The following is a 27497-nucleotide window of genomic DNA, read 5'->3' as shown; positions in this document are numbered from 1 at the left end:
TGCCGTGCTTTAAAGAGAGCTTCAAAGTGTCTTTGAAGCATTTTCTTTGCCCTCCCCTGGAACGCTGGCCATTTGAGAGTTGAGAAAATATGACCTGGCAGGGGAGACCGTTTTCAACCATCCGGACACAATATCCAGTCCGTCGAAGATGGTTTTACAGGAGTTTTGCCTGAATGTTTGGAGCGGTCTTCAAGAAGGACTCTAGCGTTTGTTCGATGGTCCTCCCATTGAATCCAGAGGATGCGGAGGAGGCATTGCTGATGGAATTTCTCTAGCGCACTTATGTATAGCTGATGCGCAGTCTAAGTCTCTCTGCAATACAGGAGTGTGGTGATAACAAATGCTCTGTACATTAGGACTTATGTTGACTTACAGAGGTCTTTGTTGTCAAACACTCATTGCTGTAGTTTATAGAAGGCTGAGCTGGCGCAGCTGATCCGGTGTTGGATCTCCTCATCAATGATGGCCTTTGAGAGAGGTGGCTGCCAATGTATGGGAAGTGCTCAACATATACCAAAGTGTCTCCTTCAACATATGGAAGATGGAATATTTGGCTGACCAGATGTGGGTTGATACATGAGTTTTGTTTTGGCAACATTCTCTTGTATGCAGAATTGAAGAGATCGAGAGCAGCTTGCAAATCTGGTGCAGGGTGATCAACGACAATGCAGTCATCCACAAACTGTAGATCATGTATGTCTATGGTAGTCAGTTTAGTTTTGGCACGGAGGTGACTGAGGTTAGAGTTTTCCATCTAGGCAGTATTTAATACTCAGACCAGAGGGCAACTGATCTTTCACAAGGTGAATAGCCACTCAGGTACATAGTAAGTCGTATGGGGGCTGTCACACAGCCATGCTTGACCCTGGTCTGGATTTTGAAGGTGTTTATTTCAGATCGCCCACTCAAGACTGTTGCAGTAATATTATCATGGAGCAATTGTAGGATTGTGTTGCAATTTCTTGGACATCCAAATCTTTGGAGCACAATCCACTGAGCTTCGCGATTTACTGAGTCAAATACTTTGGTCAGGTTGATGAATGCAATGAAGAATTCCTGGTGATGTTCTTGACATTTTTTCTGGATTTGTCACGCAACAAACACTATGTTGGAGATTCCTCTGGAAGGTCTAAAGCCACACTGTCTCTGGGAGAATTTCCTCAGCCACAGGAAGCAGGCGATTCAGGAGAATGGCATGTCAAGATTTTCCCTGCTATGGACAAGAGGGAAATATCTTGATAGTGTCCACAGCATGATTTATCTCCCTTCTTGAAGATAGTTACAATTGTCGCATTCCTGAAGTGGGGGGGTTGGGAGTTCGTTTTCCTCCCAAATCCGTGAGATGAGTGCATGGAGTCTTGAAGTGAGCAAAAGCCCACAAGCTTTGAAAACACAGCTGGAATACCATCATAGCTGGAGACTTTGTTGTTTTTCATCCATTTGATTGCTTGTTGCAGCTTTCCCATCGATGGTGGTTCATCCATGGATTCTACCACAAGAAACTGGGGGATAGCCTAGAGAGTATTAGCTGCCACAATGGATTCACGGTTGAGGAGTTGTTGAAAATATTCTTTCCAGCATTGACAGATGACATTATCATCCTTAAGAAGAGAGACACCATCCTGTGAGCAAAGGGGATTTTGTCCGTTTGGTCTCCAGATGGCTCTGGTGGTTTCAAAAAAACTTTGCATGTCATGATTGTCAGCATATTGTTTGATTGCTCGGGCTTTCTCTTCCCACCACTTATCCTTTATCTTCCGGAAGATAAAGGCTTTTTGAAAAAAAAGGTGTAATAAGGTCTACAAATGTGGTTGGCATAATGATAGGTGTGAGTTATCTGGCTCTGGTCACTGCAGATGTTCCTGGTATGCCTCCTTTCATTGAGTACCACTTTAACCATGAAATATTATATCTGATGTGCTTCAGAACCAACCATCATCATTATTTGCAGTTGACTGCCTCATCACTCCCTGGACTCCAAGTTTTTTATTTTTTTTTTGTGCTCTCTCTCTTTATTCCAACTTTTTCTTTTTGTTCTTGCAAATGCTTCAATTACAGTTGAATATTTAGTGACTTAAAAACACTACTGTTATTTTAGGTTCCACATAAACATTAAAAATGTCCCCAAAGAAAGTGTTGTAAAATGTTTTTTTTTAAATCGAATAAAGGTACTATAAATATATCCGTTCTTTTTAAGAACTGGCACAAATTAAGCTTCCTTTAAGTTGTTCCCATTGGTAAATCATACACAGCGCAATGCTGTGAACAAAAAAATTCTTGTTTTTCTTAATGTATTACAAATTCAAGATTTTTCTGCTCTGGTACATCCTACCTTGGTTACTGATAATTAGTCCACATAGTGTATAGGACAATTAGTGCAAACAAAAACTTCTTTGTAGTGTAAAGAGGAGGTATTGAACATTGAAGGTCAGGGAAGTAGTAACAATCTTGAAAGCACTGTAGATAAATAAATTGTGATGGAATGTGCAGAATAACAAATGTTATTGTATTGCATATAGTTTGAACACCATTTCCTAGCATCATGAAAACCTTTACACTATAAAAGAACAAAGAACAGGCCATTCGGCCCTCCAAGCCTGCGCTAATCATGATCCCTATCTAAACTAAAACCTTCTGCACCTCCGGGGTCCATATCCCTCTATTCCCATCCTATTCATGTATTTGTCAAGATGCCTCTTAAACGTCGCTATCGTAAATAGGTTTGTCATAGCACAGTTCAAAAGCTTTGCACCCTTCTGTGTGTTTCTGGAAAATTTAAAGTAACTTCAGTCTAATAGGGGCATTTTGTTCTACATTAGTTTGTTTAAAAAATACCAATATTGAGTTTATTCTGCTCTGAACAAGATTATAACATCTTCCACTTTGCTCTTGCAAAAGGATTATTAAATATTAAGGGTTTTGTATTTTGAGTGTAACTTGCTGGGTCAAAAACCTGGAACTCCCTGCCTAACAGCACTGTGAGTGTACCTACATCACATGCACTGCAGCGGTTCAAGAAGGTGGCTCACCACCACTTTCTCAAGGGCAGGTAGGGATGGGCAACAAATGTTGATCTAGTCAGCGACGCTCACATCCCATGAGCAAATAAAAAAAAATAATAAGTTGCATCCTTTTGTGATTGTGACCATAGTGCTGTGTTCCCCGTTTCTCCTTGACCTCTCTCCAGCATTCAACAGTCAATCATTCGATACTCATTCATCTTTCCCCCACAGACCTCCTCTGTGGCACAGCCCTCACTTGGCTCCGCTCCTATTTATCACATTCTAAGCTCATCTGCTCCAATGGCTTCCCCTCCCACCTCCATGGTTACCTCAGAAATGCCCGAAGATTTCATCTTGACCTCCTTCTAGTCCTTGTCCACATGCTTTATCCTCAGCAACATCATCCATAAATCTTCTTTAAGCCAGCATTTCCAAACTTTATCTCTTTACTACCAATCTCATGTCTACAACCACCACTGTGTTGTCTGACTGCTTGTTCAATATTGTCGTGAAAGACTTGTCAGAATTGAATTGAAGAAAACTCCAAGAGTAAAGCCACCTGTGGCAAGCCTGAAGCCATTCTGTTTATCTCCCATCAAAAACCTACATCCAACCCATGATTCTGTTGTCTCCTCAATTGCTTACTCTGATGGAACCCATCTATGTGAAAACTCAGTTTGACAATAAGCCAAATTTAAACTTGATTATCAAGGTGTCTATTTCCACTTTCACAAGATTGGTCATATCTAATCTTACCTCGCTTCTTCTGCACGGAAATCGTCATTCACATCTTCTACTTCCCTACTTGATGACTTTAATACTTTGACATTGTCCTGAGGGTCACCTTACATAAACTTCAGCTTGCCCATAAGTCTGCTGCCACATTTTATCTCTCGCTAACTTCAACTTGGCTATCATACTTAACCACACCACCTCTATTTGGCTGCAAGTACCCCTCAAAATCCTCATTTTAAGATCCCTCTACCATCTCAGTCCTTGTAACCTCCTCCATCCTAATGTGCCATAATGTATCCTCCTTTGCATTTCCCCCTCCTTCTGTTATTTTTCCCTCCCTTTGGGTCCATCTTCAGTGACAGAATTTTCTTGGCCATATGCTTTTTTCGGAACTTTCTCCCCAAACTTCCATTTTGCTACATCTCCATTCTTTCAAAACACTTGTCTTTTGAACCATGCCTTAGGCCACTTTCCAGGCTACCTCTAATACATTTTTGTCTCCTTTTTGTTTGGATTTGGATGCTTTCTATATTATAGGAAATTGTTGATTTTAATGGGTAGTTGACTATTTGATAGTTATAGGATATTTTGGCTATTTGGATATTTTCAAGCAATCTAAGTTCCTGAACAAGGTGAGTTCATTCTGCACTGGATGCATTATCTGCTGCAGTGTGAAATGTGACTATTTAAAATCATTTAGAACTAACATTGTTTCAAGAAATCAACCATGAACAAGGTTTACACCTCCCTTTTTCTAAATGTAAGTAGAATATCTTGCAAGACTTCAATAGTACATCATCTTTAACCTGGTTGTCTGTAAACCTATTCGTTTTTTATATTGAAACACACGCAAAGGAGAAAAGTTACCTTTTTGTGTGTTTTTAATTATTGCTTGTAAGTAGTATTTTGTTGAGAGTGCTCTATACCTTTCCATATATTCATAAGCTAAAAATCTAATTTCCCAACTCTATTTGAAAATTGACATTTAAAATATGCATATTGCAAGCCCTGCTAGTACTGTTGCTGACTGTGATAATTTAGTGAAGTTTTGTTCTCAGTTTTATCACAAAGCACTTAGCTGTTCTCAATCATAGTTTTTTTTTTAGTACTTCCTCTATTTACTTCATTTTCTATTAACCTCCTTTTCCCATTGCTTGTTCTATAATTTATTCTAACCTTGATTTTTGTACTGCAATGCACTCAGTGAAAATGAGGATAAATCTGTGAATCGTCCCAAGATTCATGTTCTTCGCGATGAAGAAATGCTTTATGATCTTGGCGACTCTAGGTAAGCAGAGACAGCATGAAACCTGAGAGTCCTGAGGATGTCTGGCTTTAAATCTCCTGCCTTTGTGTCAAATGTAGATGGTGAGGATTTATTAAAAAGTGAAAAGTAGCTATTGGGCGACTGTGCATTTCTTAATTTTGGCATGTTGCTGTTTGAAAGTTTTTGCTACAATCAGTGCAAATCTTAGCATAGTTTGAGCTTGGATAAATTTGACTTTCCTTTCCAATGGCAGAAGTTGATCTTTTGACTGGAAAATCCAAATAGCCAGCCTTTACTTTCCCACTAACTTGTTTGAAATAATGTTGATTTTTATTTTTAAGCAGCTTGTGCCTTGTGTTCAGTCCTATATCTTTGATCAATACAAACTTGACTAAACTGAATACCCTGGTTGGCTTGCTCGTTTTTATTTATTTTTGCCTCATACCTTTGATTCCTTATTTTACCCTTTTTCCCTCTCCAAGTAGCTTTCAGCTGAGAAGTTGCCATAAGTCACACCATCTTTGTCATGTGACACCTGGAAAAAAAAATCTTCCCCAGTATATATTTATAAACTACAATTGGCCACGCACTGAACTATAAAACTTGTTAGTTTAATGTGCATTCAGAATGCACTGTACAAAAATGTTTTTTTTTAGTATTGCAGAGAAATACACCTCTAGCTCAAGAACCTTTTATTTTGACCATAAATGGCTTCTTGATCTGCATGACTTAATGGTGCATTGAGACATCAGGAACAATAAATGTAGTCTTAACCATTTTGATCCTTCAACACCTATTTAGTGAGGTGAGATCAAATAGCAGATGGAGTTGATGTAAACAGAGGCACACAATGTTGTAAAGTTACTCAATTGAAATGCATGGTGTTAATGTCATTTGCATCCTTTCACTTTCACTTTGAGAAATATACCCTGAATGTTATATTGCCAAAATAACTAACTTGAAAATTTGATAAACTTCTAAATGATGTGACCTGTTGGCAAGATGCGGAATGATACTCCCAGTACCATCTCGAGCTCTCATAAAAAGCTGTTGCCTAGATTGGTAGTCTTGTGTTTGCATTTGTATACATCATTCTAATTTCTCCTGATTCCTGTATGTTCTGGTATGGAGCTCTGATGGCTCTGCTTCTCTTTTCTACCTAACAAGCTCAGTGTAAAAGATTATTTTCCAGTTTTAAACTTTGAAATTAAATACCAAGTGGAAATGAGCCATAGAAAGGGAAAATGCTTTGGAATAACAATAGTGGTACGAAACCCAAAGTCCATCACTGAACTTGTGTGCAGAAGTTTTTGGTTAGTGTCACCTGGCCTCTAGTTGGCTGGTGTGACATTTTTTTCTCGAATAGTTTACTGCTGATGCCTGTGATTTTGGAGGACCTATAAATAGAACATAATTTTATACATTTCTGATGTCCTCTTGTGTCTGTGTTCTCTCTTTTTTTCTGCACTAATGATGAGATGGCTAGTGATGATTTTTTTTTTGAGAAAATTATTCTGTAACAGACTAAATACATTGTAGAATTTCAGAGCTTCTTCCTACATGGTAATTGCTGAATGTAGCCTTTCTGCCCTTGGCAGTAGTTGCAGTTTAGAGTACTTACAGGATTTTTCTGAAGGTTTAGATGTCAGCTTTGGGTCAGTGATGGCATTTTTGCCTCTGAAGCAAAAGGTTCTGAGTTCAAGCCCCACTCCAGAGACTTGAACAGATAATCTAGGCTAACACTGTAGGCAGTGCTGTCTTTTTCAGATGAAATGTTATAAAAAGCCCTAGCTGCTCTCTCAGTTTGATGTAAAAGATCCCATAGCACTATTCAAAGAAGAGCAGGGGAATTCCTCTGATCTAGTCAACATTTACCCCTCAGCCAACATCACTAAAAACAGCTTATCTCGTAATTATCTCACTGCTGTTCGCAGGACCAAGCTGTGTGAAAATAGCTGGCGCTTTTCCCTGCACAGCAGTGACTCGCATCAAAAGTACTTTATTGGCTGTGACTTACTTTGAGATGTCCGGAGATCATAAAATGCACTATATAAATGCAAATTCTTCCTTTTTACTTTCACACACTCTCTTTCTTTCTCTCTTCTGTCTGTCTCCTTTTCTTTTAACGCCCAACAAACACATAATATAGGCATTCTACCAGGGTTGATCATCGTGTTATCATCCCCAATGATGCCAGTAAGAAGCGACTGATGGAGGACACTGAGGATTGGCAGCCAAAAACAGGAACAACCCAGTCCCGCTCTTTTCGTATCCTTGCTCAGCTGACAGGCACAGATTTCAGTAAGTGCAATGGTACCATTAACACGCAATGACATAACAAACATGCATGTCAAATGGACTGTTGATTCTTTTTCTTAAAACATTAATACAAAGCTTCTCTTACCACTACATTCATCAGAAAGGTTAGCATCCACTTTCATACACTAAATCTTCAGCAGCTACATCGCATCTTGTGAAGAGAATTTGAAATGACGTGGAGAAAGTTGAAGTAGATCGGTTTAGGGAGGGAGTTTGAAAGTATGGACAGGGTGGCTGAAGTCTCTGCATTGCTGGCAAGGGCAAAGTAGGAAGAGGCCACAGTCAGAATATCAAAGAGAATATGCTTGGCTGCAAATCTGGAGTAAATTGCAGAGATAGGTTAGAGTAAAGCCATGAAGGGAATGGAATTCAAAGCGGCAATTAGTGGACATTGATGAAGGTGGGGGTGATGGCCAAGTTGGACTGTTGAACAACATATGTGGGTAGCTGCGTTTCAGATGAGTTCGAGTTGCATAGGGCAGAGCTTGAGACTGATAAAGGCATTGACACAATTGAGATCGGAGGTAACAAAAGCATTGAGCAATTAAGGGTTTAAATTAGCACCTTCAATAACAGTTGCAAAATAAATTAATTCGACTCAAACCCCTTTTCCATCACTAGCTTTTATGTTGAAGGTCAGTATTTGAGATGTTATAAAAAGCCTCAGCTGCTCTCCCAGGTGAATGTAAACGATCCCATGGTGGTATTTGAAGAAAATTGAAAGATTGAGGAACATCAAGTCTTTTGGTGCATCAGTTATGAAGATTATAAACTGATTTGTGGTTCTAAATAATCATCGTAATGCACATATGTTGATGGTCACAATTTTTCCGGGGTAGAAATCTAAACAAAATAGAATTGCAGATGAGGAATTTCCTGTTGAATGTTGAAAAATAACTGTTTCTAGAATTGTGGCTAGAATTTAAGTTGGGAGCAATTTATTTTTGCCAAAAGTTAGTTCACTTTAGAACCTGAGAAATGGGCAAGGATATAATCATGGTTTCCTTCCAATCAGAAGTCAGTTTTCACTGTGGAGTGTGTGAATATTGCATACAGATGTTTGCAGTAAGCAATGTATAATTTACACTATCCACTAGGTTTCATGGTCTAGAAATCTGACTTGTGCTCCGGTGTAAACTTTTTGCTTCTCAATTGCATGAGATACAACTTAGTTAGCTCTTTTTTAGAACGGTACTTACATGGAACTGAAATAAACAGGTTACATTAAAGATGTGAACAATTTTTCTTGTGCAAAACAGCAATTATGTCGGAAAATTCAATCTGTGAGCATGAAAACAATGTGCTGGAATTTTACGAGGACCTTGATGGGGTCGTGGCGTGGGAGGTGTCCCATAGAATTCTGCCGGGAGAGGCCCGCCTCGGCCTCTAATGTCGAGAAGGCCCACCGCATTTTTGCGGCGGCAGCGGAACCTTGATGCAGCCACCTTTTTATTAAAATATGGAAATTAGAAACAATAACATGTAAATGAACTTCCTGCCGCTGGCGGCCATCCCACGCCGCTTATACCGCCGCCGATTGCAACTCTCGCGCCTTCGGAACTTCCGAGGCGAGAAGCTGGTGGAGAGGATGGAGGACTAAAATGATCAGGGCAGGGGGAGGGGAGCGGGAGAAACATTTTTTATTGGCTGTGGGGATGGTGGGAAGGGGTTGAAGTGCAAAAGTGACGAGGTTGGATGGAAATTTCAGGGTGGGAATAAAATTAATGTCTGTCAGATTGGCATTTAAAACAATCATTGGAGGGGTGGGAAAGGGCCTCCTGCTGTTGCTTTTTAATTAAAAAAAAAATTGAAAAGGTCATTTCCCTTTAAAGAGGCACATCTCTCATGAAGGGCTTGAAGCCCTTTAAAAATGGCACCTGTGCGTAAGTTCATTTACATGTTAATGTTTCTAGTTTCCATATTTTAATGAGGTGGCGGGGTGGCCACACCAAGGCCCTGCCGCCGCTGGCAAGATGCAGCAGGGCCTTCTCTACGTTGGGGGTCGAGGCAGGCCTCTCCTGGCAGAGTTTTACAGGCCCCCCGCGATGACCTCCGACCTAGAGAGGCTCGTAAAACTCAGCCCATTATTTCAATGTATTTGTAACTAGTTAGAGGTGAAAATAAGAAAACATAACTATTTTTGTGCGTGTTTTTGATTTTGAAATGGCACATGCTATTAATTGAGCATCCCTTATTCTTTCCAACTAATTTCAGTGCGAGATCCGGATGATGAAGTTGTTAAAAGGGCAAGGTAAGATGTGAAAGAGAAAAGAGTGATGCTCTTGCTTACAGAAAATAAGTATAATGTATTCAATTAAACATTAGGGTTGGTTGAAAACCAATTTTTTGGCACTTTAAGAGTGATATACTCTAGGCAACTTTTATATATCGTATTGAAAATCTTGCATTTGTACATACTTTCTGTTAACTTTCCCATTATAAATTTCTATTTTGTATTTACAGTGAAAACTATGTAAGATTGTCACATTGTAATTACACCCTACTGCCAGTGGAGGCATATCAGTAGTTGCCATTATAAATATTAAAAAAAGGACAAAATGTTTAACTTTAAAATAAGTGCTAAGTTATATCTGCATACCAGTTCCAATTATTCCCTGCTCTCTAACCTTGCTTCACCTAGATGACATATATAGTCTTACCTCTCCCATGTGTATTACCATATGTAATTGACTGGTGTATTGTAACTTACATCTAGTTATAGTAACGAGTCATCACAGTAATTATATACCTGCTTAAAAATTTCTTCGTACAGGAGGAAAAGTTTAACAAGTCACTTCAATACTCGTTATATTTTGTGAAATGCATCTTGCCTTTCTTTAGATGGCATTTTACGTCATTTTGAAAATCATCTGAGTGAAGATTAGATTCTTTGCATTCAATCCTAAATATTGCTTTCATAACTGAGCTTATAAAATTATGAGCAGCTCTGTGACCCAAGCAAAGATGAAACCGTAGAATCTGTCAACTATACATCATAGCTTGCATTTAGGTGCTCTGTCCTGAAATGGTAATGTGGAAAGTTTTCTCTCTTTACTCCTTGCAGCAAAATTGTAAACTCATTCATTGTAGATATTTTTACAGTTTTGCAACAATGGCAAATAGAAATTTCTTTCCTCTTTTCCCATTTAATTATTCTTATTGAAGGATGTTTATTCCCTTTTTATATAGATTTATTCTTTTGTAAGGATAAGTGAAGCATTAATCACTTTTTTCTTTATTTGAAGACTAGAAAAGTTTATTGAATAATATCCAGCAACAGAAGAGAAAAAATAAGACTGGAATTTTCAAATTCAGGGGTATAAAATTATCTGATCAGCAATCCATTTTCCCTTTTATTGACTACACTGGAAAAGAAAATCAGACAGGGTGTATAACAGGCTGGTAATCTGATACCACCAGTTTTACGTCCCGCTTGAAGTTGAATTTTCCACCCTATGCATGTGAAGAGCTGTGAATGAAAATTTTATAGAATAAAAGTCTTGTTTAAATTTGGCTGCCATGTCTTTGTTCCTTGCCCTGGTTGGTATGAGCAAAACCTGCTGAGTGACTTATTCAATATTAAGGAGTCAAAAGTACAAAGGAGTAGTTGTTGAATACGGTGATTTGTTTATCAAGTGACATACAATTGAAGGCCAAAAGATATAACAAACATTTAGGGAGTTAAATGATCCCCCAATCATAGAGCAAACAAGGTAGGTCAGGAGTATTCTGAAAATGAATCTAAGTTTTGGAAAGCAATAATTGCTGTAATTTTTGGGGAGAAATTCACCTTGTGGCCATCTGTTTTGCACTTGAAAAATAGGTAGCCATGAGTTGAAAATGGAGGTGGGAGAGGGGAGCGTGTGTGTTTTGGCTAGTCCATAATATCTAAGGCTCATTTGAAGCCATATTTAGTTTGCCCAACTCAAACCTGCGCAAGGTTACTTTACTATGCAGATTGGATCCTGTTAGTTGTAGAATTCTGATGCAAAATTCAAGTACAAATGAGCAGAGTCAGGTTGCACAAGCTTTGTCCAGTTATGCCAGGTCTTCAGCAACTTAGCCAGTGGCCCTTAAAGGGACTGCTGAAGACAGTCTAAAATAACGGCTACTAAAGTTTCTGTAAGTTATATTTTGGTGGAGCCAGAAGGAGCTGGGGGGCCTTCTTTAATGTCCAGAAAAAGATTGCAGGTTTCCCAAAGAGTAAACTGGTGAACTGATCTTGTAATTTATTAAGAAAATATGCTCCAGATGTATGTGCGCACACAAAGTTTGGATTCAGGTTCATCCTAACTGCTAAAGTTACAAACCATACTTTCCTAACCTAAATTTCACTTAATATGTTTTATTGAAATCATGATCAAGTGGATATTTCTACTCTGACTTAGTAATGGCCCATTCATAAGTTACTTTTTCTTTACATTCATTTATAGTAATTCTATTGGTTGCTTTAATTGCAACTGCAGTATGTTTGTCTGGTATCAGCAGAGCTACTTTCCAGATTTAGCTGAACTGTTTGTCCCTAGCCGAAAAATAAATGTTATCACTTTTGCATGAGTTTGACTCTCAGAATGTCTTTAACTTGTTGCATAGTCCAACATTTTATTTGAGCTGCTTTGACATTTCTTTAAAGTAGTCCCTTCAGTGGTATGAAGGTACACTGGCAACAAACCAATACTATGTTTATATCCAGAAGTCTGATCTCTGAGACCTAAATGAAGGATTAAAATTGAGAAATATTGAGGCTTTTTCTGAACCTTCTAAATCTGTCATTTTGCTCTCCTTTTTATCTTCTCATCTTCCTCTCTTATCCTCCACAGAGAAAAGTTTATCACCGAACTGCAGAGCCCGCGCTATACGAAATTGCGTGATTGGCATCACGAAAGATCTGCTCACACTCTTAATATAAAAAATTGAACTGGAGTAGAATGCAATTGTCAACAGTTTGTTATCTCTTGAATCCTTTATATCTAGACATAGTTTCTGTAATAAACTTCTCATCTCAGTTCTGACCTTTTCTTTTGCTGTCCCTTAAAATTTCAGCTATATGTGCACTGTTATACATAAAATATTTTTAAAAAACTGGATTGTTTTGGAGTTTTCAATTTGTTGATCAGCATGTTTTTGTTTAAAAGTTCAGTTAGTACAAAACATAATATACATAATAATTGGAACAGTTGAGCATGATATGAATTGATCAAGTATTACTGGAACTTAGTAAGCTACAGTTGAGTAATGCATACATTTTCTTTTGGTTGCAAATGTAAGGTTTAGATACAGGAGTACATAAATCAAATCAGCCCTGGTTAAATTTAACCTGAAGTCTTTCACATGTCTAGAGAATTTGTATTGGTTGGTCCTAAGTTATGGGAACATAAAACATTATTGGACAGAGCTTCACACTGACTGTGAGTTTAATGATTGTAGAACTGGGGACCGGGAAGCGATTGCATATGTTTGTAACATAGTATTAATGCACTGTATAGAAATTTATATATACTGGTTTGTTTTGAGAAAGTATTTTAATAAATGCTCTTGAATTAAGTGATTCTTCATATTGATTTCCGTATAAATATGCCGACTAAATGATTTTTGAAATTGGATATGCAATTCTAATAAAAGTGGAGATGAATTGTAAAACTTCAGTAGGTAATCACTGTGTGTTCCCATATTTAATTGATACATTCCTAGTGCAAAACTGTAATTGAAATATATTAACCACACAATCACAATTTTGATGACCAGAATAATACAAGTTGCTGCTGTCAGAAATCCTGCTCCAAATACCAGGCTTTTTTACTATTTAGAAATGAGTCTACATCGACTCCAAAGGACAAACTGATTTCTTTATGAAGAGTGACACAGTAAGCTTTTCCCTTGTTAACCACATTTAATTCTTTATATACTTTTTAACTATTACTTGGAGATAAGTGGAATCTTTTTAAAGAAGGAAATGAAGTATCAAAATGATAAACATTTCAACATTGCATGTTTCAGCTTTCTCTTAATCAAGCATCACAGTGCTAAATGATGACAAATGTAGCAGTCTCCAAATCTGTAATTTAATTATTCATAGAAAAGTTGCTGTTGAACTCTTTCTAGCCGTACATAATATATTCCTGGACCTTTGATCGCATTTGCTTGCAGTTTGTAATTGTCGCGTCTACAGCATAAAGGTTGGATCCCCTGTCGATGACTCTGCTTGTGCGTAACTATTTTTAGACTGAATATTAGTTCATTGAAGTTTGCTTAAGTTAAGCAAATACGTATTGAAGATTTCTAGTTCTATCAAGTGCTTTAAATGGGAAAATAAAATGATTAATGTAGATCAGTGGTTACGTCTTGTTTTTTTATACAACATATCATTGTTTTTTTAAAGATATATTGTCAGAAATTCATTCTGTTTTTGTTTAAACCTACAGCAATAACTTACATTTATATAGCACCTTTAACGAAGTAAAACCACACAAGTTGCAGCCCTTTTCTTTGCGGCTTAACATATTTTGTAATTCCATCTCACCCCTTGTCCCATTTTGGACTTGAAACAGACTTGGCAACCTCACTTGTGCTGCCCATGCTGTTTCCCCCATGTAGACTGCACTGCAGCATTGACTGCAGCACATCATGTGTTCTCCATTGTGAAACAGGACCACAGGAAGGATTTGCTGCCAGATCCTGATGCGATCACACAAGAAGTCCTGTGTATGTGAACTCTAATTCCGCTTCCCCTGTTCACCAACCCCCCACCCCAAAGTTTCAAAGAAATGTAACTTTCCATTCCTGGAGATTCCAGGCTAATTGGGAGGGTTGGAAAAACTAGCCCCGGCTGAGACCAGATAAATTCAACACAGATTATGAATTAAACCAAATCCTTTTAATCTAATCCATTACTTAAACTGAGTCCAGATGATGTGGAGAGTTTAATGGAACTACCTACAGTGCTAGTTTGACTGTTGTCAGAAGGAAAAAGAATCAATGACATTCATGGTTGCAATTCTGTAATTTGAGAGGCAATAGTTTTTATATAAATGGATTAGTAGTTTTCTTTTAAACAGAAAAAAAAGCTTTGGTGCAAAGCAGAAATGTTCACTGTGATGGGAAAGAGAGCTTTTTGCTTTCACAAATATCAGACTTGATATTTGTGTCTTGCATCCATATCCTATTTCGGGAGGTCCTAACAATAGGTTATTTTTAAGTTCCTCATTTTGATAAACTATAACAGAAACTTTGCTGCCTCTCATTTCCACTCCATGCTCACTTTTTTTCCCACAGTGATGTTTTGACAGTCACCAACCCAATACCCTGGAAACCAGTTCCTGTAGGAGTCAAAAATCATGCACTGATAGTCTATGAAATAAAGGTCTTTAAATCTAACAAAATGGAAGCCTGACTTGTTCTGCTTCATTTTAAAACACAAAAATTAAGTCTTCCAGTCACTTTAAAGCAATGGAGATACCCCAATTAACCAGTGCACATTAATTACAGGTGAGTGAGGAGGGAAAGACCAGGAGTCAATGCAATTGAACAGCAGAGAGATCCTGTGAGAAAGACACACCTGCTACCTAAACTAGCTCGATATCTTTAAATCACACCACACTGGAATGTGATTAGTGGGCATTGCAAGGACTGGAGTGCACAGTGGACACGAGGACCAACATCTTTATTGAATATATTTAGCTTCCTTTAGGTCTTATTTCAAACTGTGCTCTGTTTTTAAAAAAACATAAGAGGCACTTGTCAAATTGATTTTGATCGATGGTTGATGAGGATGATCCCAGTAATTGAGAAGAGTAGAATGGCTGGGTCTGAAATAACAGCTAATTGCTTTTTAACAAATCTTCTATATCTAAGTAATCATGTTTGTCTTTGTTAATCTGTGATTAACTTTCAAATGCTGCACAAAAAGATATCCCCTAATCCAGCACTGGCATTTAACCTGCACAAAGGAGCAAACAGTAAATGATTGCAGGATTAGAAATTTGTACTGGAGTTTAATTTCAGTTGCATGACCAGTGGCTATTACTGTACATTTGAGTTTAAGCACATTTTTTTTCCATATACATTTGTAAGCTATATGCTTCACTTAATGGGCTAAATTATGTGGTCAGCGGTGAAGCAACTGTGCTTGCCACTGACCTCGAAGAAAGCCATCCACAAAAATCTATTGATCTCTCTCTAATACAAACCTGCACTTTCCCAACAGCAGTTTAAATCCTGCATCAGATCATGGGGATCTCCAGGCATCCACCAGTAGCGATGTCAACAAGCAGGGTTACCTGCCAATCTCGTTGAAGTATTCTCACAGACAGCAAACCAGGAAGTTAAAAGCACTTTATGCTTCACTTGCAATAAAATTTTAAGGCCGTTAAATAAATGGATTTAGATTGAAGCTAAAATATCAATATAAACAAACTTTTAAAAACATGTAAAAATATGTGGAATGTTTTTATCATAATGGTGAAATTTAACATCCCACAAATATAAAATTAGATTTTCAGGAGCAGTGAGGGTGTTTAGCAGTCATTATGAAGTTAGTATAAAATCATAGGATGGCTACAGTACAGAAGGATGCCATTTAGCCCGTCGTGTCTGTGCCGACTCTCTAACAGCAATTTAGCTATTCCCACTCCACTGCCCTTTCCCTGTAGCCCTTTTTTTTTCTCTCTTCAAGTACTTATACAGTTTCCCTTTGAAAGCTATGATTGCATCTGCCTCAACCATACTCTCAGGCAGTGCATTCCAGATCCTAACCACTCTGTTAAAAAAAAAAAAAAAGTTTTTCCTCATGTCACCTCTGGTTCTTTGTCATTCACTTTAAGTCGGTGTCTTCTGGTTCTCGACCCTTCCGCCAATGGCAACAGTTTCTCTCTATCTACTCTGTAGACAACTCATGATTTTGAACACCTTTATCAAATCTCCTCTTAATCATCTTAATTGTGCCCTGTAAACCTAAGTGTAGACCATGAATACATATCAAGAAAAGCAGGGGTCTTAGAACCACCCTCTGGGGAACATCACTGTACACCATCATCTGATCCAAAAAACAACTGTTCACTGCTACTGTCTGTTTCCTATCATTTAGCCAACTTGGTATCCATGCTGCCACTGTCTCTTTTATTCTATAGGTTTCAACTTTGCTGACAAGCCTATTATGTGACACTTTATCAAAAGCCTTTTGAAAGTCCATGTACACCACAACAACCATATTACCCTCTCTGTTACCTCATCAAAAACCTCAACCAAATTAGTTAAACATGATTTGTCTTTAACAAATCTGTGCTGGCTTTCCTTACCTAATCCACATTTGTGAAAGTAACTATTAATTTTGTCCCAGATTATCATTTCTAAAAGCTTAGCCGCTACTGAGTTAATCTGACTGGGCTGTAATTGCTGGGTTTATCCTTACTCCCTTTTTTGAACAAGGGTGTAACATTTGCAATTGTCCAGTTCTCTGGCACCCCTGTATATAAGGAGGATTGGAAGATTATGACCAGTGCCTCTAATTTCTACCCTTACTGCCCTCAGCATCCTTGGATGCAAATCATCAGGTCCTGGTGACTTAAGTACAGCCAGCCTTTTTAGTACCTCCTCCTTGTCAATTTTTAGTGCATCCAGTATTTTAATTATCCCCTCTTTCATATGACTTGGGCAGCAATTTCTTCCTTGGTAAAGGGAGATGTAAAGTACTCATTTAGTACCTTGGCCATGCCATCCGCCTCCATGTGTAGATGCCATTTTTGGTCCCTAATCATGCCCCATCCCTTCTCTTGCAACTCTTTTACTATTTATGTTCTGCAGAAGACTTTTGGATTCCCTTTTGTTAGCTGCCAGTCTCTTTATCATACTCTCATTTCCTTTTTCACTTCCCCTTGAACTTCCTATATTCAGCCATTTAATAAACCTAGATACACCTCTGTCAAGGAGGTGTAACTTTTTCAAGCATTTTACAGCGAGGCTAACAACATAGAAGTTCAAGTTGTCATCAATTCATTGCTTAGGGAATGTACTCGGGTGGGGGCGGGGGGAAGCTCAACTACGCACCCTGTGGAGGAGCTTAGAATCAGTGACAACAACACTTAGATTTCAATATGTGCAAAATCCCAAAGCTGCTGTCAGTTTTAGTGAAGTAATAGTGACGAATGGTGACAGTTTCGCTGACATAACCACTCACGCATTCACTTGCATGCGCGCGCACAAAAAGAGACAGATAGAGAGGAAAAGGAAGGTCAGGTTCTCACTGGTTGTAGGCTTGAGGTGTTTGTAGATTTCTCTGTTGATTGAAAGTTCAGTTTGAAGATCGAGGATCACTTCCAATTCAATGCTGCACAAGTTGAAAATGTATAATTTATAGCCTTGGCTTGTTGGATTTTTCTCCCAGCTCTTAGCTGGGCAAGCATTTGGTGATGTTTCTTCCTGGGTGTATGTGTGTGTCTCTCTCTCTCTCTGTCTCTGTCTCTGTCTCTCTCTCTCCCTCTCTCCCTCCCCCCCTCTCCCCCCTCTCCCCCCCTCTCCCCCCTCTCTCCCCCGCCCCCGCCTCTCTCTCTCTCTCGCTCCCCCTTCCTCTCTCGCTCCCCCTTCCTCGCTCTCTCTTACACCTTTGTCTTTGTTGGGAGACAGATGTCCCACCCTGTAGTGACTGACAATGGCCCAGGAGGTGGCTACTTCATGCCTTCTTTGTTTCAGAAGAACCCATTCAATCCAAAAATGTCTCTTGATAGGTTCAGAATGGGTGTAATTGACACCTCTTTGTTTTTGAAGGCATTCTTTTGTCTTTGCCAGACAGTTTGAATATACAAAGCCATTTTTTGGCGGCCATTTTTTTAGCACTTCTTTCACTTTTTAAAAGAAAAGTAAATTTTTATAATTCTTCAGGTTGAGTTCTTGTTTCAGTCACCACACTTTTGGCAAGCATCACTATTTTAACTTTGACACCATGTTCCAGTGTTTATATTTATACTTTTTTAGATTTTTTTTTTTTTGCCAGCTATCCCAGGTTCCCATCTATCAAAAACACATATAAATGTTAAAATACTTTACCTTTCAACATTTTTCATGTAATTTTGAGAAAGATTGGGATCAATATTGTACAGCAGTTTCATAAGTACTTCCATTGTGTAGAACTGATTTACATATTTTTATTTAAAGCAAATTTAAAATTGGAGGAATGAATTATCTTGCTGAAGGGTATTAGTTCCAGTTTGAATAAACCAAAAAGGATTGCTAACTGCTTAGACAAACCAGATGCAGAATTGCCAGATTCATTTTTATTGCATCAATAACCCAGAGTATGTGGTTGAATGAAATTCATTTATCACCTAACCAATAAATGCTTGAATTTAAAATACAGCTTTATGTTGTGTTCGTGTTGATCTGATTGTTCTAGTATTTACTTAGCCCTGTATATATCCTGAATCTAATCAAACTGCTTGGTGGTTGGATATCTTCAGTCTCTATTTTAACCCAGTATAAGCAGTGTGAATGCTGCAGGTCGATAGTTAAAACAGTGACGGGGAGAAGAGGAGCTTTGTTCCTAATCAACATTTTAATTGGACAGAAAACTAGTTAGGAGCTGCCTGACCCAGGCAGGTGAAGACTGTTGTATATTTTACTGAGTGAGACTACATGTGTACTCACAGCAAGTAGCCATTATTGAACAAACTTTATTAACGCCTCTCCAACAGAGAGGGCAGCAGAGAGCATAACAAACTGCTCAGGTATTACAATGTATTACATTCCCTCCCCACTTAAAAGAAAAATTATACATTAAAATGTAAAATGGTGCATGTAAATAATTTCCCAGAATACAATACCTGAAATTTAACAAGTTAAGTTGCATGTTTGTTACTGTAATCACAGCTAAAATACATATAACTGATATTTCCAGAGTTATTTACATGTAAAACAATATTGGTTTTTCCTTCACACCAGCATGTCGTCTTGTCAAATGATGATATTTTTGTTCATGAAAAGAACAACTTATTTCTTCCTCCCTACAGACTTTCAATTAACCTATCTGGCTTAATTATCTTTGTGTCTGGGCATCTTCTTCCATTTCCATTAGCTTGACTCTGCTCTCTCAACATCTCTGACTGTGTCAACCCTGAAATTTGACTTTGACTACCACTTAACGATTGGGACTGTAAAATTGATTGATTAGTCTTAATCAAAGACCCTGGGCTGGATTTTGTGTAGAATGTGGGGCTCCCAGCATCAGGCTGAAAATGCCCTCACCTCTGGTCCTGCCTCGGGGTGGGGGGGGGCCCATAAGATGCAGCCCCCTGACTCACTTTGCTCTACCGGTGGATTCTGTGATACTGGCAAACTTTCCGATTCTTTGTGACTTGCACTTTTTTTCTGACTTTACCTTGAGTCTGTAGGAATTTGTACTCATGCTCTCTTTTTCTCAGATTTCCTCTTTCAAGCAAATGATCTACTGAAGTGATTTATGACTTTAACCCCTATAGGGACTAAACCAAATTAAGCGTACATCCCTATAAGTCTCCTTTACTAAGTTTAGACCAGACAGATTCCTACAGACACTTGTTTGAGTCTGAAGAACTGAACTAGTCTTCCCTAAAAAAAAAAGAGAATATTACTTTCTTTCAGATAGCCTTTTAAAAAAAAAAAATAATTATACCTAAGTTATAAATATCCCAGATATGATAAGGGTCTGGGAAACTCTCCAATAAGAATCTCCCCACTTGAGACACAGAGGGGATTCTTGTAGTTGTATACAGAATGCTACATGAGACAATTTATTAGCGTTTATATATTTATTGAAGAGTTGAACATGCAATACGCTTTATGTGGCTATGTATACCACAATATCATAAATTACTAAGAGATATAAAACATGATCTGTTTGAATGACGGAGCAGGCTAAGCGGGCTGAATGTCCTACTCCTGCTCCTATTTCCTATGATGGCACATCCCACGCTTCTCATGTTAGGCCCCTTGAGACGTTCATGGATCATGACCTCTGGGTGCTCGTGGCTGTGAGGACCCACCTGCAGGCTATTGCAACTCGGGTGCTGCTGGGGCAGGCTGACCCATTTGAGTTTGTGGCAGAATGGTGGGTATTGGATGAAGGGTTGGAAAAAGAATAGATGTGCTGAAACTTGTGAGAGAAGGCAATTCATATTTCCCCTGCTGTACCTATGCCGTTCATGTGGGTCTCATCACTTCCACTGATCAGTGGGAGAGACTGCAAAAGATGAGTGACTCTTTGAAAGGTGTAGGATGGCAATAAGATGCTGGACATTAGCAGGTTTCAGACTCCAGAATATAGTTTGAAGTTATTTGCTGAGGTGAGTAAAGGATTGCAAGTAATATGCAGACACTCTGTTCAGATAACCTGCCAGCCTTGCATTCCCCAGTGCACATAGTTCTGGCTGGACCATTAAACTCCAGGGGTCATATCACTAATTAGGTGAGGGCTTTAACATTTTGACTCTCTAGTCTTTTAGATATTCCAGCTTGTATGCTGATGAGAATGTTGCTGATGAGCATTTGTTTGTTTTTTGATCTCAATCCCAAATATGACTGCATTGGTTATGGTCGAAGATAAGGTGACTTGTTTGAACTGAAGGTGTCAGATTTTGGGGGGGGGAGTGGTGATGTTTAGGTTAATTCCAATTCCTGATGCAGTTTTTTTTAAGTTAATGTATTTTACATAGTTTTGACTGGGGGGGGGGGAAACTGCTGACCCAGCACTGGCAGATTTCTGCACAAAAAATGTAGGAAATCTGGGTGTAGCCCAAGAATGTGTAAAGTTCACTTGCACCCATTCTTGCACTATGCCTGAATTTCTTGCATCTTTTGTGTTGGTTTTGCGAGTGCTGCATCCAGACTCTCCGTTGTTCACCAGGATTGCCCTGTTCCCTGTTCTAAAGAGCATTCAGTGCAAAGTTCCTGTATTTACACATGTTCAGAATGGGTGTAAATTTGCACCCAAAGCTTTAGGTGCACAGGCTTCCTTTGAACTTACCCTTTCCTTAAAGAAAATGACAAATGTAATCCAAGTCCAGGAATTCAGAGGCTCTCATTTTATCAGGACTTGATTCAATACTGTTTTTCAGTTACAAAAGAAAAAGAAGATACTACAACTTAAACATCCAGAGATGGCAAATGTGAGGCCATCCACTTTGGGCCTAAAAAGGATAGAACAGGGCTCTTTTTAAATGGTGAAAAGCCAGAAACAGTGGGGATCCAAAGAGCCTGGAAGGGGGGGGGGGGGTGGTGCATGTACATAGATCATTAAAATGTCATGAACAAGTCCAGGCAATAATCAGAGGGGCCAATGGAATGCTGAATTAGGGGAATTGAACATAAGGGGGTAGAAGTCATGCTTCAACTGTACAAAGCCTCGGTTTGACCAGGTTTGGAGTACTAAGAGTATTTATGGGCAGTACACCTTAAGGAGGATATACTGGCCTTGGAGGGTGCAGTGTAGATTTACTAGACTGATGCCTGGAATCCTAGGGTTAAGCAAAGAGGAGGAACAAGGGTCCCTTGAATGTAGAAGGTTACGGGGACATTTGATCAAAGTTTTCAAGATATTACAGCAAACGGATAGGGATAAATCACATATGCTGGTTGGGGCATAGAGGCATAGAATAAAAATTAGAGCCAGACCTTTCAGGAGTGAAATTAGGAAACATTTCTTCACACAAAGGGTGGTAGAAGTTTGGAACTCTTCTGCAAATGGCAATTGATGCTAGATAAATTATTAAATTTAAAACTGAGATTGATAGATTTTTGTCAACTAAAGATATGAAGTGAAATGGGGAAAAGGTGGGTATATGGAATTAGGTCACAGATCAGCCATGATCTCATTGAATAATAGAACAAGCTTGAGGGGCTACATGCCTCCTGTTCCTATGTTCATGAAGAATTAGTAATTCCTGTGTCTTATAATTTTAATCTGAATTATATTTATATTTCACACAAAATCTTCCTATAAACACTCTTTGCTTCCTTGATTATTGGGGTGCTAATTAATTAAAGCACAGACCTTCATGTCTGTGTCCGATCTTTGAAAGAGCTATCCAGTTACCTCTTTGAAAGTTCTAATTGAATATGATTCCACCACCCTTTTGGACACTGCATTCAAGGTCATCATAACTCACTGCATAAAAGGTTTTCTCCTCCTCTCACCTCTGGTTCTTTTGCCAATTACTTTAAATCTCTGCCCTCCTGGTTACTACCCATTCTGCCACAAGAACCAGGTTTCTCCTTATTTTACTCTGTCAAAACCCTTCTTGACTTTGAACCCATCTATTAAATCTCTCCTTAACCTTCTGTGCTCTAAGGGGAACAGCCCCAGCTTCTGCAACCTTGCAATCCCCACCATTAGTATTAAGCATGATCCCTTTATTTAAAAAAAAAATGCAAGCAACCCTAATTCAAATCTTATCCTTTCAAAGTTACAATCAGTAATTAGATTCCAATTGTGTAAAGCATTGATTTGGGGGAAATTGGAGCCTAATTATCTCAAGATGGGAATTGGTCATTAATGGATCAAAGAACCTCTTAAAATACACATCTCCAAATAATTCAATGCTGTTCTTTTTTTGTCAGATTTGTTTTGCAGCCTTTAAGAGATGTAAGTCTGGAAGTTTAAAAATAATCAAATGTGATTTGATTCACACTTCTTTAAAATAGTTGATTAAGGTTGCATTAGATCAAAGATTGTAATAATTATTTCCTCTGTTCCAGATGAAAATGATTTTTTCATTTCTCTTGCATCAGGTATTTACTGTAATTAAAATTCAAACACCATCCCATACATCTGACTTATCTTTGCCAAATAAAGAGGAAAAAAAAGACTGCATTTAGATAAGAGGAGAACAGGCTTTGGAAGAAACACCATTGTCCAAAATCAAAGAAGTATTCTTCAACCTTCACTTGGATCCTAAATGCCACACCATTCTGATTCCAAGCATGGCCAATTCTAAGTATTGTAAGAAGCTAAAGAAAAGGAGTACACTTATGAAGCAATAATTATATGGCCTAGTTTGCCCGCCAAAGCTTCAAAGGAAGCTATTCCTTTTATTATAGCTATTTACCATACTTTGTGTGGAGTTTTGAAGGAGGTTGTGGATTTTGTTTTTAATTTGTTCCTGGAATGTGAGCATCGCAGATAAGGCCAGCATTTATAGCCCATCCCTAATTGCCCTTGAGAAGATAGTGGTGAGCTGCCTTCCTGAACCGCTGCAGTCCATGTGGTGTAGGTACACCCATAGTACGGTTAATAAGGGATTTTGAGGTTTTTGACCCAGTGACTAAAGGAATGGCAATTATAGTTCCAAGTCAGGATGGTGTGTGACTTGGAGGGAAACTTGCAGGTGGTGGTGTTCCTACATCTGCTGCCCTTGTTCTTCTAGATGATAAAGGTCTCAGGTTTAGAAAGTGCTGTTGAAGGAGTCTTGGAATGTTGCTGCGGTGCAACTTGTAGATGGTACACACTGTGCCAATGATGGAGGGAGTCTAATGTTTAAGGTGCTTGGGTGCTGTGCCAATCAAGCAGGCTGCTTTGTCTTGGATGATGTTGAGCTTCTTGAATGTTGTTGGAACTGCACTCCTAGGAACATAGGAGCAGGAGTAGGCCATTCAGCCTATCTAGCCTGCTCCGCCATTCAATACAATCATGGATGATCATCCAATGCCTTTTTTCCAACACTATCCCCATATCCCTTGATGTCATTGGTATTTAAAAATATGTCAATCTGTGCTTTAAACATACTCTATGGCTGAGCTTCCACAGTCCTCTGGGGTAGAGAATTCCAAAGATTTACAACCCTCTGAGTAAAGAAATTTCTCCTCATCTCAGTCCTAAGTGGCTTCCCCTTATTTTGAAATTCTGTCCCCTGATTCTAGACTCTCCAACCAGGGGAAACATCTTATCTGCATCTACCCTGTCTATCCCTTTAAGTATTTTTTAGGTTTCAATCAGATCACCTCTCGTTCTTCAAAACTCTAGAGAATACAGGCTCAATTTCCCCAATCTTTCTTCATGGGACTGTCCCGCCATCCCGCAAACAAATCTGGTGAATCTTCCTTGCACTCCCTCCATGGCAATAATATCCTTCCTAAGGTGAGGTGATCAAAACTGCACACAGTACTCCAGGTGCAGTGTAACCAAGGTTCTGTACAATTGAAGCAAGACTTTGCTACTTCTGTACTCAAATCCTCTTGTGATAAAAGCTAACATACCATTAGCCTTCCTAATTGCTTGCTGCACCTGCTTGTTAGCTTTCAGTGACTTATTGATGAGGACACCCAGGTTCCTTTGTACACCTACACATTCTAATTTCTTACCATTTAAGAAATACTCTGCACATCTATTCCTCCTGCCAAAGTGGATAACTTCACATTTTTCCACATTATATTCCATCTGCCATGTTCTTACCCATTCATTTAGCCTGTCTAAATCCCCTTGAAACTGCTTTGCTGCATCTTCAATACACATTCCCACCTAGTTTTGTGTCATCTGTGAACTTGGAAATATTACGTTTGGTCCCCACATACAAATCTGTGATATATATTGTGAATAGCTGGGGCCTAAGTACTGATCCTTGCAGTACCCCACTAATCACATCCAGGCAAATGGAGAGTATTCCATCACACTCATGACTTGTGCCTTGTGAATGGAGGAAAAGCTTTGGGGAAGTAGGAGGTGAGTTACTCACTGCTGAATTCCCTGCTCTTGTCACCACAGTATTTATATGGCATGTCCAGTTAATTTTCTGGTGAATGGTAAACCCCCAGGAAGTGGATGGTAGGGGATTCAGCAATGGTAAAGTTATTGGATGTTGAGGGGAGATGGTTAGAAGCTCTCTTGTTGGGATAGTTATTGCCTGGCACTTGTGCGGTGTGCATGTTACTTGCCACTTATCAGCCCAAGCCTGAATGTTGTCCAGATCTTGCTGAATGTGGGTATGCACTGTTTCAGTATCTGAGGAGCAGTGAAAGGTACTGAACACTATACAATCATCAGTGAACATCCCCAATTCTCACTTGTATTGAAGGGAAGGTCGTTGATGAAGCAGCTGAAGATAGTTGGGCTTAGGACACTACCCTGAGGAATTCCTGCAGCAATATCCTGGAGTTGTGATGATTGGCTTCCAACAACCACAGCCATCTTTCTTTCTTTGTGTAAGATATGACTCCAACCAGTGGAGAGTTTTCCCCTGATTCCCATTTGCTTCAATTTTGCTAGGGCTCTTTGATGCCATACGCAATCAAATTCTGCCTTGATGTCAAGGGCGGTCACTCTCATGTCTCCTCTGGAATTCAGCTCTTGTTCATGTTTGGACCAAGGCTGTAATGAGGTCTGGAGCTGAGTGGCCCTGATGGAACCCAAAACTGAGCGTAAGTGAGCAGGTTATTGCTGAGCAATTGTCACTTGATAGCACTGTCGATGATACCTTCCATCACTTTCCTGATGGTTGAGAGTAGACTGATGGAGCAGTAATTGGCCAAAATGGATTTTCCTGCTTTTTGTGGACAATGCATACCTGGCAGTTTTCCACATTGTCGGATAGGTGCCAGTGTTGCAGCTGTACTGGTCCTAAGTACTACAGCCGGATGTTGTCAGGGCCTATTAACTTTTCTGTATCTAGTGCCTTCATCTGTTTATTGATACCATATAGAGTGAATCGAATTGCCTGAAGACTGGCAATCTATATGGTGGAGACCTTGGGAGGAAGCCATAAAGGATTGTCCACTCAGCAACTCTGGCTGAAGGTGATGTAAATGCTTCAGCCTTGTTTTTTGCACTGATGTACTATGCTCCCCCATCGTTGAGAATGGGGATGTTTGTTTAATTATCTACCACCATTCACGACTGGATGTAGAAGGACTGCAAGAGCTTTGATTCGATACATTGATCATGGAATCACTTAATTCTGTCTGCTAAATAGTGGAATCAGCATGTTACATGCATACAGTCCTGTGTCGTATTTTCTCCAGGTTGGAATCTTATTTATAGTATGCCTGGTGCTGCTCCTGGCATACTCTTCTACACACCTCATTGAACCAAGGTTGGTCTCCTGACTTGATGCTAATGATAGAGTGAGGGATATGCCAGGTCAGGAGGTTACAGATTGTGGTTGAATATAATTCTTCTGCCGCTGAAGGCCCGCAGCGTCTCATGGATGCCCAGTTTTCAGCTGCTAGATCTGATCTGAGTCTAACCCAGTTAGCACATGGTAGTGCCACACAACACGATGGAGGGTACCCTGAATGTGAAGACAGGACTTCATCTTCACAAGGATTGTGCAGTGGTCACTCCTACCTGTACTGTCATGGACAGATGCATCTGCAACAGGTAGAATAGTGAGGACGAATTAGAGTAGGTTTTTCCCTCTTGTTATTTCCATCACCAGCTGCTGCATGCCCAGTCTGGCAGATATGTGCTTTAGGGCTCAGTCAGCTTAATCAATACAGGTGCGACCAAGCCACTCTTGGTGATGGACATTGAAGTCTCCTAACAAGAAAACATTGTGTCTTTGCTACCCTCAGTTCTTTTTCCAAGTGGTGTTCAACATGGTGGAGTACTCATTCATCAGCTGAGGAAGGGCAGTAAGTGATAATGAGCAGCAGGTTTCCTTACCCATGTTTGACCTGATGCTATGAGGCTTCATGGGGTCTGGAGTCAATGTTGAGGACTCCCAGGGCCACTCCCACTACCTCTGGTGAATCTGTCCTGCCGGTAGGACAGGGCATTCCCAGGGATGGTGATGGAGGACTCTGGGACAGTGGCTGTAAAATATGATTCGGTGAGTGTAACTATGTCAGGCTGTTTCTTGACTAGGCTGAGGGACAGCTGTGCCAATTTTGCCACAAGTCCCCAGATGTTAGTCAGGAAGACTTTGCATTGTCGATTGTTTAGGGTGTGCCTTTGTCGTTTCTGGAGTCTAAGTCAATGCTGGTGGTTCATCTGGTTTTATTATTATTCGACTTTTCTGTAACAGTTTGATACAACTGAGTGCCCTGTTAGGTCATTTCAGAGGGCAATTAAGAGTTGCTGTGAGTCTGGAGTCCCATGTAGGTCAGACTAGGTAATGGCAGCAGATATCCTCCTCTGAAAGACATAGTGAACCAGGTGAGTTTTTACAGCATATTAATGAGACTAGCATTTTATTGGGGAAGGGGTAGATGTATTTGTCAAG

The 27497-nt window shown here is 39.3% G+C and overlaps 1 protein-coding gene across 5 annotated transcripts in view; it reads left to right on the top strand.

Annotated features, from left to right (window-relative positions):
• pdlim7 (PDZ and LIM domain 7) overlaps positions 1-27497 on the top strand; it is a 164920-nt gene that overhangs the window by 93427 nt on the left and 43996 nt on the right. For 3 of the 5 annotated variants that reach the window (XM_068043509.1, XM_068043511.1, XM_068043512.1), the window contains 2 exons: positions 7154-7305; positions 9538-9574. The exons of the other annotated variants lie outside the window; for them this stretch is intronic. In XM_068043509.1, coding sequence (XP_067899610.1) covers positions 7154-7305; positions 9538-9574 — 189 coding nt within the window. The remainder of the gene's footprint in view (positions 1-7153; positions 7306-9537; positions 9575-27497) is intronic. 5 annotated transcript variants of the gene reach the window in all.

This window comes from Heterodontus francisci, chromosome 12 (genome assembly GCF_036365525.1).
Source record: "Heterodontus francisci isolate sHetFra1 chromosome 12, sHetFra1.hap1, whole genome shotgun sequence".
NCBI lineage: Eukaryota > Metazoa > Chordata > Chondrichthyes > Heterodontiformes > Heterodontidae > Heterodontus > Heterodontus francisci.
This window is presented reverse-complemented; position numbering and strand designations above follow the sequence as displayed.